Below are 16,047 nucleotides of genomic sequence, written 5' to 3' on the forward strand. Positions count from 1 at the left end.
TTTTGGGCAATTGCTAATTTAATTAGCTTGGTACAGAGGGCCTGTTCCTGCACTGTACAATGCTCTAGGCTCTACTTAAACTTTATCACCATTTTTAAAAGAACTGGGATCAAAGGTCTGAGATCTTTAACCTTTGTTAACTTGGAAAAAAAACTGCAAGGACTGGATGCTGTTCAGTGCTAGTACAGTGTAACAGGAAAACACAGCACACTTGGTCAGCATGCACCAGGGCATCAGCAATAATAGAAACATAGAAAATAGGTGCAGCAGTAGGCCATTCGGCCCTTTGAGCCTGCACCACCATTCAGTATGATCATGGCTGATCATCCAACTCAGAACCCTGTACCAGCCTTCTCTCCATACCCCCCGATCCCTTTAGCCACAAGGGCCATATCTAACTCCCTCTTAAATATAGCCAATGAACTGGCCTCAACTGTTTCCTGTGGCAGAGAATTCCACAGATTCACCACTCTCTGTGTGAAGAAGTTTTTCCTAAACTCGGTCCTAAAAGGCTTCCCCTTTATCCTCAAACTGTGACCCCTCGTTCTGGACTTATGTTTAATCATTCATTCAGGATTCAGTAATGAAGAATCTTGTGCCAACCACTTGTGGTCATCTTTCTCCTGGTCTTGAGTATTACTGATAGACTCAGGCAGATTTGAAATGCTAGCAATGATTGAGAATGCAGCTAATACATGTAATCATCCACAACAGTGATCAAGAGTCACACTTATTTGTTTATTCTTTCTTACTTCTCTTCTAATATTTGTAGATTTGTATATCTGTGCACTTGTAATGCTACTGGGACACTGTAATTTCCTTTGAAATCAATAAAGTATCTATCTATCTATCTAAAAGCTTCTCTGCCTAACTCCATTTTTAACATTTAATTATATTTCTTATTAGGTTCAGTAAGAATAACGCACTTCAAGGTAACTATTCTAAAGCAGTTCTATCTCTGATGGAATGTTTCAACCTGAAACCCAAAGCATTGATCATTTTTCCATGACCCCTCCCCTAATGCCGATTGACTCACTGAATTCTTCCAGCAGATTGTTACTTTAAATCCTTCGCTATTTTAACTAAACATATAAAATGTAAAATGATCACTTGAAAATAAGTGAGACAAATAAATCTTTTGAGCTGTGGTATTTCATGACCATCTTGGGCCTAGGTATATAATGATAGTCATGAAACACCACAGCTCAAAGATCTACCTGTTGATGTTAATTTCGCCAAGGCAAGTCTCTTGCACTGGAGTTATTTCATGCTATAAAACTTACAAAATAAGGTGCTAGGGTTATCATTTGTCAATTTTTATTATGATGCTTATTTGTTGAAAACAAAATACTTTAGAATCTGCAAAGCAAAGTTTCTCTCACCTGTGCTGCTGTTGAAATTTCCACAACTTGGTGTAAACATCAAAAGTCCGCCCAAAATATGACTGCCACTGCTTTTGCCCATATTGAGGTAAATCCCTATTAGAAAAGAATAATCTAAATTTAGCAGGTCAAAAATTTAAGCCATTGGCAAATGACAAGTAATTGAGGAAGGCAGGAGACAGAAAAGAATTAGAGAAGAATGGAAAGTTCTTCTCAATTCTGCTTAATTTTTCCTTGTACTACAAAGTTATCGTCCCAGTAAACAATCTGTTGTAACAATATAAAACTGGAACTATGCATTTATACTACTGTGTGCAATTAAATAAACATTGTTAAATGTAATAAATAATTTAATCCCAGAGTTATACATACTTCCAAACCAAACATCAAGAACCACATAAATTTTATTTTCAGCCCTCATCCCACAGCCTTCTATGCTTTTGGTGCTTATCTAAATACTTCTTAAGTATTGTGAGTACCTGCCTACCTATCCCCTCATGCAGCATATTCTGGATTTCAACCACCTTCTGGGTAAAAAAAAAATCTTTGAAAATGATCTTAAAAATATTCCTATGCTAAGGGTTAAAGCTTCTCATGAACTTCCTTGTCCAAGTCTCTCAATTTTGCAGTCAGTCCCCTCAGTCCAGTCCACTCCAAAGTAAACAAACTCAGCAAACCCAGTCTCTCACTGTCCTCTGCAGCCCCTCCAGTGAAACTTATCTGGCAGCCTTGCATTGCCTTCTTCAGAACTGCTTCAGTTTGATTATATTTGTGCATAATCTCAAGTAACCAATACAAGAAATGATTCATGAGCTTTAAAAGTTTATCAAATGATGAAAAATTGATCTACAGTCGACCTTCACTAATCCGGCATCATTGGGACCTGAGGAGTGCCGGATTAGTGAAAATGCCGAATTACAGAAAGATCACATTAAGCATAATCAGTACCAGATTATCAAAGGAACCGGAGTACAGGTAGTCGGATTAGTGAAGGTCGACAGTATTTTGTTAGATTTTCTTCCTTGGCAAACCTGCACCTAGTACTTTGTTCACTTGACCATTCCCAGTCATTTTCTGATCTCAGATACAATTGATATTTTTTTCCACTAGACAGGGATAGTTCTTCAGGTTTCAATTGTTTTACCCAATTTAAAATATAGAAAAACATGAATTGTTAAATATGGAAAGTATATCCGGTATCCTAACCAATAAAGGGAAAAAAATGCAACCTCAATTGTTACAATTGTTGTTGGAGACTTTATACACACAAGAGATTTTATAGATGCTGGAAATCTTCAGCAACACACAGAAAATATTGGAAAACTGAGGAATTCAGCCTTTTACCTCTTCCACCTATCCCCTCCCACCCTCATATCCTGGCTTCAGCCTCTGTTTTGATGAAAGACCTCCACTCAAAACATCGACTGCCCATAGATGCTGCCTGACCTGCTGAGTTCTTCCAGAATTTTGTGTGTGTTGCTGGAGGTTTTATTTCAGGTTATTCAATGCACTTCATCTCCTAATTTTCTGGAGCCAAAATCAAGTCCGTGAGTGCCAGGGTGTTAAGTTTCCTGATGGAATGCAAGTGAATAATTACAGCATAGAACATAGTAGCAGAATTAGGTCATTTGGCCCATCAAGTCTGCTCTGCTATTCTTTCATGGCTGATTTATTATCCCTCTCAACTCCATTTTCCTGCCTTCTCCCCATAATCTTTGATGCCCTTACTAATCAAGAACCTATCAACCTTTGCTTTAAATATACCCAGTGATGGCCTCTATAATTGTCTGTGGCAATGAATTCCACAGATTCAGCACCCTCCGGCTAAAGAAATTCCTCCTCATCTCTGCTCTAACGGGACATCCTTCTATTTTGAGGCTATGCCCTCTGGTCCTAGATTCCCCCACTATGGGAAACACCCTCCCCACAATTATAGAAATTCTGAGTAAAATTAAGATTTAATGTACTAAAATGTTGCCTTCCTTCTAAAGGCAATTACCAAAAATGAGGGGGAAAAAAATCCAGTCTTTCTGTTAGTTGTTGTTATTTCATATGGCCTGTGTCTTTCTCTTTACACTTCTAATTGTTTCTTGTCAAGCCAGTCTTCCAGCTTGCGGCTGCATCGATGAACTGCAGCAAAGCTGTCTCAGGTCTTGGTACACACATCAAAGTGTTGCTTGAATTTCCAGCATCTGCACAACTTTGATGTGTGTTGCTTGAATTTCCAGCAGCTGCAGAATTCCTGTTGTTCAGGTCTTGGTTAGAGGGCATGTTTGAACCAGGTGGAAGATGTCCTGGGTTGGGACATACAAGGGCAAGCTGGGGTTCCTCAGGCGCCCCATCAGTGTCGTGTTTGTGCTGCTTTGGCACATCGATTTCTGGATCAATTTGTGGCTGTCCTGTTTTTTCTGGTAGCTCCAGGAGGAGCAAGTTGGGGTCACTGATCAGATCTCTGACAGGGGGCATGTTGGTGTGCCAGTATTGGCACCATTCAGTGTGTTCATCATAGGAGTTGAGATTTTTCAGGTTGTAGAAAGATTTTCGAATTTCAGTCGGGAAGTTGGAGGAGCTTTTTTGATGAGTTTACAAACTGGAATGTTGTTGGGCATATTTTGGATATGCTTATAGAATTTTGCTGAAGCTAGTCTTCTACAGATCTCTAGAGGTACTACTTCGCTCATTGTTGGAAGCTATTATATAGGAGTACATGCTAGGGCCCCTGAGATTATTCTCATAGAAGTATGGAGCTGTGTATTGGTGATGTTTGTGTGAGCACTTCTCTCCCAGGTGGGTGCACAATGATCGGTGACTGAAAAATATAGGACTAGGCTAGGTGTTCACAGGACTGACTGGTTAGCACCCCATTTGGTTCATGCTATCTTCCTGATGAAGACTGTTCTAGATTTTAGTTTCTTTGCAACATTTTGAAAGTGGATTTTGTTCGAAAGAGTTTGATCTAGTGAGACCCCTAAGTACTTTGGGTGTGGAGCTGTTGGTCATTTAGATATTAAGTTTAAGTTTGATTAGTCAGTTGTCCAGATGAAATATGGAAGTTACTGCTTTGTTGACATTCATATTTAGCTACCACTTTGGCAGATTTAGCTGGGGGGGGGGGTGGCACTGAGGTTCAGATTGAACAAGGTTGGAGCCAGAACTGACCCTTGGGGGACGCCACTGTAGAATTTCGAAATGCGACTGGTGTCACTTCCTCCGAAGGTGAAGAAAGAACAGGTGCCTGTAATTCTGTGGCGGAGACTTTGGATTTTTTTACATAGGATGATTCAGGCTAGTTTTAACATTAAGCCTTGGTTGCCAACGGTGTCATAAGTAGTAGATAAGCCAATAAAAATTGCTTCAGTTTTCTTTTTGAGTTCAAAGCCTGATTCGATGTATGATGTGAGTGTGAGAACTTGTTCACTGGTATTGTGGCATTGTCTGAAGCCAGCTTGATTGGTATGTAAGAATCTATCAGAGATAACATTCCAGATAAAATAATAAGCTCAAGAAGTTTGTAGGTACAGCACTTGCTGGATCGTCTGCAGGCTTTCCTGGTTTAGGTACCACAATGAATTTGTCACGTTTCCAAGTGTCAGGGTATTTTCCTTCTGTTATTACATTAGATTATGAGGACACTCAGTCCTCATTTATTGTCATTTAGTAATGCATGCATGATACAATGCTTCTCCAGTATATTACAGAAACACAAGACAGACCAAGACTAACACTGACAAAAACCACATAATTATAACATATAGTTACAACAGTGCAAAGCAAAACCGTAATTTGATAAAGAGCAGACCATGGGCATGTAAAAAAAAAGTCTCAAAGTCCCGATAGCCCCATCATCTCACGCAGACAGTACAAGGAAGAAAAACTCTTCCTGCCATGAACCTCCAGTGCCGCAAACTTGCCGAAGCACCAGACCACAGCCGACTCTGAGTCCATCCAAAAACTTCGAGCCTCCGACCAGCCCTCTGACACTGAGCACCGCCTCTGCCGAGCGCTTCTACCCCGGCCCTGGCCGCCAAGCAACAGGCAAGGCCAAGGATTCGGGGCCTTTCCCTCCAGAGATTCTGGATCGTACAGTAGCAGCGGCAGCAAAACAGGCATTTCAAGAGTTTCACCAGATGTTCCTCCATGCTTCTCACGTCCGTCTCCATCAAATCAGGATTGTGCACAGCATCCTACTTAACAAATACAGATATTCATTCCGGATTAGCTGCTGCGAGCAGCATCGCACCGCCATCTTCTCTTCAGTGAAAGCACTAGTTAGTCATTTGATACTCTCTTCACCAAGATACTTCAGTATTCCTGGATAGATACATGCCGGCGGCTTTTGCTGATATAGTGCTTTGCAAGCAGATTTTACTTCCACAGGTGTTATTGGAAATGTAAGTGTGTCATCATCTTCAGGCATGCTATTGTAAAGTTTTTGGCATTTGTGTCTGACTTGTGTTTCGAATTTATGATTAGGAGTGTGCATCAACTCAGGGCCACCCATGTTGGAATAGCTGTGGACAAGATGCCAGGTGAAGACTGATCCAACCCCAGCTCCCAAACATACAGTCCTGTGTCCACACTTCCCATGCCACATTTCATCATGAATCAAGCCAATTTCTGTTGGTGAACAACTGTGAATAATTTCTGGAAATTGTTCTTGATATTTGAGCAGCACTGGGGTTTCATTTAGTTTGTGGAGGGCTGAATCCTTACTCCAAATGAAAAACGATGTTAACTAATTGTCAACGCAGTTAATGTAACTCAAGCATCATTCCCTCAGGACTTGCAAATTACAGTTGTTGAAATATAATGAATTTCATTGAACTCAGCATATTAATGCAGAAATAGTAAAAAGTAAAGTGCTAGAATTTGGATATATTGGGCATATTTGAATTTCTTATGAGTGATCTGAAATGCATTTGATATAGTGTAATGAATACCAAAAGGATATGCCACAAAAGAGGGAATAATCTTTATTTTCAAAGGAATATATAATGCGAACAGGGTAAAGATTTTGATACAGAAAAAATTTGAAATGTTAGCATGGTACAAGATCATGGTCTTTGCTGGAACATTAATATCCTAAACTTCTGGGCACTTATCTGAAATCCGCAATTAAAAGGCAGCAGAGTTGTGCTGTTGGAAACTCAAGACAAGAGCCTAGATAATTAAAGCAGGAACAAATTAATTTGCAAAAATCACTTGCTGATGCAGTCAACAAATGTTTCTTTATTTCTTCAGAGCATTTCTTAAAAAATTAAGCGATAATCATAGGGTAATAATATATGGGCAATGTCCAATGTTGTACAGGCAGGGAATATGCCCTCAATGGCCACTTTATTAGGTACAAGAGTGGAATTCAGAATGGTCTTCCACACACCACTGTTGTAAGGCATGATTAGTTAAGTTAGTTTGAATCAGTCCTCTGACCTCTCTCATTAACAAGACAATTTCGCTTAGAGAACTGCTGTTCACTGTATTTGTTTTTTGTTATTTTCCACCATCCTCTGTAAACTCTAGAGACTCTTGTGCATGAAAACATCACCGCCACCCTCCCCCACCAATCTACCACCAATCATTCAATGGTCAAAGTCACTTAGATCTGATGTATGGTTTGAACAACAACTCAACCTCTTAATCATGTCTGCGTGTTTTTATGTATTGAGTTGCTGCCATATGATTGGCTGATAAGATATTTGCATTAATGAGCAGATGTGCAGGGGTACCTAATAAAGCAGTCACTGAAGGTAAATGAACAAAGCAGTTTCGCCACTTTGTAGAAATCCTATCCTTCTGGCAACTGTATCTATCCAAATCATTCATTATAATTTCAAATATACCCAACCATGTGGCAATGTTGGGACACCTGTCCTGCAAAAGTGGACAAGTACATCTACAAATGTCCGTTTCGCTAATAGTGCCAAGGGCAAAGATGGGGATTCAAATACAATATATCCCACAATAAAATGAACCTTGGATTTTTGCCATTCCTTCTGGAGTCCCAACAATGAAATGTAGGGGCATCGGTTAATAAGAATGAGACAGAGACAATGGTAGTAGGATTAGACGCTGAGAAAGCTTTTGATTCGGTTAGTTGGGCATTCCTATACAGAGTGTTAGGAAGATTTGGCTTTCAAGAAAAGTTTATTAAAGTAATCCAGACTCTATATGACAGCCCTACAGCCCGAATTAAGATAAATGGGGACCTCTCTGACTCCTTTATTTTGGAGAGAGTCACTAGACGGGGATGTCCAATTTCTCCTCTCCTTTTTGCGCTAAATATTGAACCGCTTGCCCAACTAATAAGACAGAGCGAAATCGTAAGAGGTATCAAGGTGGCAGGGATTGAACAGAAAGTGGCGTTATTCGCAGATGATGTTTTAGTCTATCTGAGTGAACCAGAAAAATCATTTATAGGATTGTTTACATTGTTGGATGACTTTGGGAAAACATCAGGTTATAAAATAAATGTAAAGAAAATGCAGGTTATGTCCCTAAATTATACACCATCCAAAAAATTGCAGGATACATATGATCTTAAGTGGGAAGCTAAATCATTAAAATATTTAGGAATAACCCTGCCGAAGGATCTTTCAAAGCTGTCACAGGTAAATTATGGGTCAGTAATCTCAGAGATAAAAGCAGATATGCATAGATGGAATCTTATCCCCTTTTCAAGTTTAAATTCAAGGATAAATACTATAAAAATGAATATTCTTCCTCGTTTACTGTATCTTTTCCGTACTTTACCTGTGGATGATAATCAATTCAGGGAATGGGACAAATGGATTTCCTGCTTCATTTGGCAAGGAAAGAAACCTAGAATTCGATATAACACCTTACAGTTAGGGAAGGAAGGAGGAGGTATGGTTCTTCCTTGCCTGAGAAATTATTTTTATGCCTCACAGATAACCCCTGTTATATTGGTGTAATAGGGAATATAAGGCTAGATGGAAGGAAATAGAATTTGGATTGGTTGACAGTTTTCCTCTACAGGCCTCAATAGCTGACAAAGGATTGATGGCCCAATTGGAAAAATTTAAAAACAGTTGGATAAATCTTACATTAAAAATATGGCAGAAGGTGGTTAATTCATGTGGAATTAATAACATGCTAAAACTCTTCAGATGGTGTGCATATGATACCGAATTCCTTCCCAACAGAGGAGATAAAAGATTTGAATTATGGATAAAGAAAGGTCTTACAACCTACCTCTCATTTATAGATAAAAGAATATTACAAAGTTTCCAAATCCTGCAGGACAAACATGGCCTAGAACATAATGACTTTTTTAGGTACCTTCAAGTACGAAATTATGTTAACCAGAGTTGTAGATATACAGACCCATCAACAGTAGAATTAGAATTTTTCAAGATTCTGAATTCGGCTTGCAGTTCAATACCTAGTAAATCAGTTTCTCGATTATATAATGCACTCTCCCATGCTAAAAATGTAAACACATTGTATATTAAAGAGAAGTGGGAGAAAGAAGCGGGGTTGGTACTTTCAGAGGAGGCTTGGGGGAAAATATGCAGCTTTCAATGGTCTTCGACTAATTCTTTGACTTGGAGAGAACATTGTTGGAAAAATATTATAAGATACTTTAAGACCCCATATCAGGAAAAATATAAAGATACAAACGTGACGTGTTGGAGAAAGTGCGGCTCCAAGGAGGCAAATCATTTCCATATTTTCTGGGATTGTCCTAAATTAAGTCTATATTGGGAAGGTATTCATAGAACATTAGTTAAGGTACTTAGGACCCAGATATCTCTGAACTTTGAGATGCTCTATTTGGGGCATGTATTATTTTTTGAACAGAAGGAAGATATAAAGTTGCTGCAGGCCCTTTTAGCGGGAAGTAAGAAATCCATCACTAGAAAGTGGCTAAATCCAATACCAACTACATTAGAAGATTGGCACGAAATTATCTTGGAAATATTTAAAATGGAAAAGTTGACTTACACCCTGAGAATTCAAAAAGAAAAATTTTATCAAATCTGGAATAAGTGGATTGAATATATAACCCCAATGCGAGCAGACTTTAGATGAATCTCCTAATGATTTATACTGCTCTTCTCATCAACATAGTAATATTGCTAATGTAAGCACCCCTAGTCTAAATGTTTACTGTTTTTGTCTTTTTTTGTTTGGAAAATACAGAATTAATACAAGTAAAGGAAAAGATTTGGGTAAGGGATAAAAAAAAAATGATAAAATTAAGTAAATAAGTACATAGGGATCGGATAATTATGTTTGGGGGCAGGAGCAAGCATGAACAAGTTAGGATATAAACACCTATAATGGTTGTTACATAGGCTTACACACAACATTTTGGACCAGAAGAAGTGATCCAGAAGAGATGTATGGAAACTATTACTAATCCACTATTATTACTACTTTTCTTAACAATTAACACCATTACTTAGCCTAATAGATTAGAATTTCTACTGTACATAATTATCTGTGTTTAATTTCTTTTTATATCATCTCAATGTGTACTTAAGAATGTATAAATAATTATAGTTTTATACATATAAAAAATGGAAAAGGTTATACATGTGAAAAAAGTACATGATACTTGTGAATTCCTTATCCAAATAAAAACAAAATTTTAAAAAAATAAAAAAAAAAGTAGGGACATCAGCAAGTTCAGAGAATCTGTGAAATTTTCCCCAACGATAGCATAATCATGAACAAGGAGAGATTAGAATTTATAGAAAATAAACATTTATTCAAGGGTAAAACAGTTAACAAAACACAAATGCAAATCCAGATGAGCAGAAACAAATTTTCATCATCAAGAACGAAATGTTAAATCAGGATGCTTCCATCAGAATTATTTTGTAATGTGCTCCTGTCGTCCATTCCCTGCAGTCATTGTCTTCTTCATCACCAAGAGAAGCTACAGGTCATTATCTCCAAAACAAATGCAAAATTTTACTTTTCCCAGTGATACTGCTATGGAAGAATGTAGTAATTACTTAGTACTACACAACAAATGCCCTGCCATGGATGGTCCCACACCTAGCTGCAAAAGACTAGTAAACTCAATGTGTAAAAACCCAGTGCTACAGAAATGCCAACGGAAGCTGCAAAGACCTCAACCCTGGGAAAGGAAGGAGCTTCAAATATGGGCTACACCTGGGGACAACTTGAAAGGCTAGCCTAGCACAGGGGACTCTAGTGAGCTGCTGTTGGTGGCTGATGCCCTAGTTGGGGTGATACACTAAGAAAAAGACATGCTACAAAAAGCTTTCAAATTATTTTTGAATACACTAGCATCTTTTCAAAAGTTGATGGCCCAGTCTTCTCAGAGGTTGCAAGACACTAACTGCAAGCTATTAAATATTGCTTTGTGTTTGGTTTCAAGATTGGAGCTAGTCATGCCATTGACAGGTCTGATTCATCACCTATTTCATTGCAATACATTTTGTGTACCACTAATGGCACCATGTCAATGGTGAAGTTTGAAAAGTTCAAGTAACAAAAGTTGCTTCCAAAACCCATCAACTGTACAGATGACTGGTCAGAAAACAAAAACTGCTCCTCTGGCTGTGCAGTTAATTTATTTAATTAAAATTACAGCAAGAAGAATTGGTCTCATTTAATATTTCAATCAACTGAAATATTAACAAAATTTATCACTTTGGTGATGGGTAAAATACAAACTAATAAATTATATCAGTTTTGCAAGCAAGTTATTCAGCATGCTACGCGCTGTCAAATGTAGATAGCATGCTAAGTAGAGTTAGCAGTTTGTCTTACTTTTTGTTAAAGAAGCTACTTCCCTAAGTTTAAAATACAAAAACAAAAAAAATCTGAAGTTCTGTCAAATTACAAGTGGCATCTCATACTAGTGAAGTATCAAGATGATGCTGGACAGTTACACATGCTGTCTTTCAGGTGGTTTATGTTAACCAAGCCCCTACTGTATTCTCAGATATACAAAAGTCATAGAACAAACTATAGGAGCAAGAGCAAGGAACTCAGACCCTGGAGCTTGTTTCTCCTTTCAATGAGACCATTAAGACATAGGAGCAGAATTGGGCCACTTGACCCATCGAGTCGACTTCACTATTTGATCATTATTCAGTATTCAACCCCAGCTCCTGCCTTCTCCCCATAACCTTTGACCTTTGATTAATCAAGAATCTATCAATCTCCACTTTAAATATACTCAATCACTTGGCCTCCACCTTTCTACGTTAAAAGTAACTTTCATGCATGATCTCCAAATCCAAGGCTCCACTTACAGCTAAAAATGTACTGATCTCTGTTTATCAAGGGAATTATTGCCAGTGCCCAAATCAATATTTTTAAGACATCTATTAATTGGGCAAACATGATCTGGTCATTATCACATCGCCATTAGTGGAAGTTCAATGTATAATTCTTCACAAGTGCCCACACTTCAAAGTACTTGGGGTTCATGTAAGAGTCATAAGAATCACTTTATACAACGAGACTTGACTAATATGCGCTAATATACAAATCTCCATAATGAGATAATTTAAGAATTATATTATGACTATAGCCAGCTAACTTCCTGTACTTAATTAAAAACTGGTCAAAGTGCCCAGAAATAGGCCTTTCAGCTCACCATGCCTATGCTGATGTATCTATCTATACACATCCCATTTATTGGCACTTGGTCTGTAGTCCCCTATACAGGCGTTTCACTTTTCGAACATTTGCTTTACGAAACCTCACTGTTACGAAAGACCTATATTAGTTACCTGTTTTCATAGAACATAGAATAGTACAGCACATTACAGGCCCTTCAGACCACAATGTTGTGCCAACCCTCAAACCCTGCCTCCCATATAAACCCCCACTTCAAATTCCTCCATATACCTGTCTAGTAGTCTCTTAAATTTCACGAGTGTATCTGCCTCTACCACTGGCTCAAGCAGTGCATTCCACTCTCTGAGTACAAACACCTTCCTCTAATATCCCCCTTGAACTTCCCCTTATCTTAAAGCCATGTCCTCTTGTATTGAGAAGTGGTGCCCTGAAGAAGAGGCGCTGGCTATCCACTCTATCTATTTCTCTTAATATCTTGTACACGTTTATCATGTCTCCTCTCATCCTCCTTCTCTCCAAAGAGTAAAGCCCTAGCTTCCTTAATCTCTGATCATAATCCATACTCTCTAAACCAGGCAGCATCCTGGTAAATCTCCTCTGTACCCTTTCCAATGCTTCCACATCCTTCCTATAGTGAGGAAACCAGAACTGGACACAGTACTCCAAGTGTGGCCTAACCAGAGTTTTATAGAGCTGCATCATTACATCGCAACTCTTAAACTCTATCCCTCGACTTATGAAACCTAACACCCCATAAGCTTTCTTAACTACCCTATCTACCTGTGAGGCAACTTTCAGTGATCTGTGGACATGTACCCCCAGATCCCTCTGCTCCTCCACACTACCAAGTATCCTGCCATTTACTTTGTACTCTGCCTTGGAGTTTGTCCTTCCAAAGTGTACCACCTCACACTTCTCCGGGTTGAATTCCATCTGCCACTTCTCGGCCCACTTCTGCATCCTATCAATGTCTCTCTGCAATCTTCGACAATCCTCTACACTCCTCTACAACACCACCAACCTTTGTGTCGTCTGCAAACTTGCCAACCCACCCTTCTACCCCCACATCCAGGTCATTAATAAAAATCACGGAGTAGAGGTCCCAGAACAGATCCTTGTGGGATACCACTGGTCACAACCCTCCAACCTGAACGTACTCCCTCTACCACGACCCTCTGCCTTCTGCAGGCAAGCCAATTCTGAATCCACCTGGCCAAACTTCCCTGGATCCCATGCCTTCTGACTTTCTGAACAAGTCTACCATGTGGAACTTTGTCAAGTGCCTTACTAAAATCCATGTAGATTACATCCACTGCACTACCCTCATCTATATGCCTGGTCACCTCTTCAAAGAACTCTATCAGGCTTGATAGACACAAACTGCCCTTCACAAAGCCATGCTGACTGTCCCTGATCAGACCATGATTCTCTAAATGCCCAGAGACCCTATCTCTAAGAATCTTTTCCAACAGCTTTCACACCACAGACGTAAGGCTCACTGGTCTATAATTACCTGGACTATCCCTACTACCTTTTTTGAACAAGGGGACAACATTCGCCTCCTTCCAATCCTCTGGTACCATTCCCATGGACAACGAGGACATAAAGATCCTAGCCAGAGGCTCAGCAATCTCTTCCCACGCCTCGTGGAGCAGCCTGGGGATTATTCCATCAGGCCCCAGGGACTTATCCAGTTTTCGCTAACAGAAGGTGTTTTCAGTTACGAAAAAAGGCAGCATGCGAAAAAAGCAGCACGCGATAAAAGGCAGCGCGCACCCCGAACAGCCGCTCCTCTCCTGGAACTGTATTCTAACCGGCATTGCTTAAGCACGTGCCTGTGAGCAGCCGTTAGCAAGATGAGTTCTAAGGTATTGGGAAAGCCTAAAAGAGCTCGTAAGGGTGTTACACAGCGTAAAACTAGACATAATTAAGGGTTTTGATCGCGGTGAACGAAGTAAGGACAAAGTGAGTTTGGCTTGTGGAATTTGACAAAGATGATGTTGAAGAGGTTTTGGCATCCCATGATCAAGAACTGATAGATGAAGAGCTGATGCAATTGGAAGAGAAAAGGATAACAATCGAAACCGAATGCAGTAGCGAACGGATCGAAAATGAAGTCATCCAGGAACTGAACGTGAAGCAACCGCGTGAGATGATAGAAAAATGCGCGAGGCTAAGCAGTCAAGCATACTGTCGTTTCTCAAGCCTTCCACATCAGCCACAGCAGATGACGAACCTCAACCTTCGACATCGAGGCAGGCAGACATAGAAGAAGATGACCTGCCTGCCCTAATGGAAACAGACGACGATGAGATAACACCCCAGTCTCCTCTACCTCCCACCACCCCAACCCCGGGGCCGCAGCCTGATACACTGCCGCAGAGAATGCAGTGGTAGCCGGGGCACACCCAACACATCTTTAAGAAAAAAGCCGAAATAAACAAGCTAATTAATTAGGTGCCGCGTGGCATGTAAATGTCGGCCCAGATCAGAGGCGATGTTGTCCAAGGGAAGGGCATTAGGACCCATACAGCTTGGCACCAGTGTCGTCGCAGAGCAATGTGTGATTAAGTACCTTGCTGAAGGACAGAACACGTTCCCTCGGCTGGGGCTCAAACTCACGACGTTCAGGTAGCTAGTCCAATGCCTCAACCACTTAGCCACATGCCTTTACTAAACAAGCTATCAACTTCCACTTTAAATATACCCAGTGACTTAGCCTCCACACCTTCTGTGTCAACAAATTCCACAGATTCACCACTCTCTGACAAAAGGAATTCCTCCTTATCTCTCTTCAAAAGGGATGGTCTTCTATTCTGAGGCTGCGCCCTCTGGTCCTAGACTCCCCCACCATAGGAAACATCCTCTCCACATCCACTCTATCTAGGCTTTTCAGTATTCAATCGGTTTAAATGAGTCACATCCATGAGTTCACTAACAGAGGTAATTTTCTGGTTATTTCAGAAAAAGTCAGAACTGTTTTACAGACAACACACATAAAGGTTGCTGGTGAACGCAGCAGGCCAGGCAGCATCCATAGGAAGAGGTACAGTCGACGTTTCCAGCCGAGACCCTTCATCAGGACTAACTGAAAGAAGAGATAGTAAGAGATTTGAAAGTGGGAGGGGGAGGGGGAGATCCGAAATGATAGGAGAAGACAGGAGAGGGAGGAATGGAGCTAAGAGCTGGACAGTTGATTGACAAACGGGATATGAGAGAATCATGGGACGGGAGGCCTAAGGAGAAAGAAAGTGGGGTGGGGGGAAGCCCAGAGGATGGGCAAGGAGTACAGTGAGAGGGACAGAGGGAAAAAAAGGGGGGGGGGGGGAGAGGGAGAGGGAGAGGGAGAGTGAGAGTGAGAGTGAGAGTGAGAGTGAGAGTGAGAGTGAGAGTGAGAGTGAGAGTGAGAGTGAGAGTGAGAGTGAGAGTGAGAGTGAGAGTGAGAGTGAGAGTGAGAGTGAGAGTGAGAGTGAGAGGGAGAGGGAGAGGGAGAGGGAGAGGGAGAGGGAGAGGGAGAGGGAGAGGGAGAGGGAGAGGGAGAGGGAGAGGGAGAGGGAGAGGGAGAGGGAGAGGGAGAGGGAGAGGGAGAGGGAGAGGGAGAGGGAGAGGGAGAGGGAGAGGGAGAGGGAGAGGGAGAGGGAGAGGGAGAGGGAGAGGGAGAGGGAGAGGGAAACAATAAATAAATAAACAAACGGATGGGGTACAAGGGGGAGGTGGGGCATTAGCGGAAGTTAGTACGAGGGGGAGGTGGGGCATTAATGGAAGTTTATATGTTCTTTTTCTCTCTCTCCTTTTTCTCCCTCTGTCCCTCTCACTATACTCCTTGCCCATCCTCTGGGCTTCCCCCCTCCCCCTTTCTTTCTCTCTAGGCCTCCTGTCCCTGAGCCTCTCATATCCCTTTTGCCAATCAACTGTTCAGCTCTTGGCTCCACCCCTCCCCCTCCTGTCTTCTCCTATCATTTTGGATCTCCCCCTCCCTCTCTCAAATCTCTTACTAGCTCTTCTTTCAGTGAGTCCTGATGAAGGGTCTCGGCCTGAAATGTTGACTGTACCTCTTCCTATAGATGCTGCCTGGCCT

The 16,047-nt window shown here is 40.8% G+C and overlaps 1 protein-coding gene across 4 annotated transcripts in view; it reads right to left on the reverse strand.

Moving 5' to 3' along the window:
* The window catches only part of scai (suppressor of cancer cell invasion), a 144,111-nt gene that overhangs the window by 50,959 nt on the left and 77,105 nt on the right, over positions 1-16,047 (reverse strand). For all 4 annotated transcript variants that reach the window (XM_072239899.1, XM_072239900.1, XM_072239901.1 and 1 more), the window contains one exon: positions 1,383-1,478. In XM_072239899.1, coding sequence (XP_072096000.1) covers positions 1,383-1,478 — 96 coding nt within the window. The remainder of the gene's footprint in view (positions 1-1,382; positions 1,479-16,047) is intronic.

The sequence above is a fragment of the Mobula birostris genome, chromosome 22 (assembly GCF_030028105.1).
Source record: "Mobula birostris isolate sMobBir1 chromosome 22, sMobBir1.hap1, whole genome shotgun sequence".
Classification (NCBI taxonomy): domain Eukaryota; kingdom Metazoa; phylum Chordata; class Chondrichthyes; order Myliobatiformes; family Myliobatidae; genus Mobula; species Mobula birostris.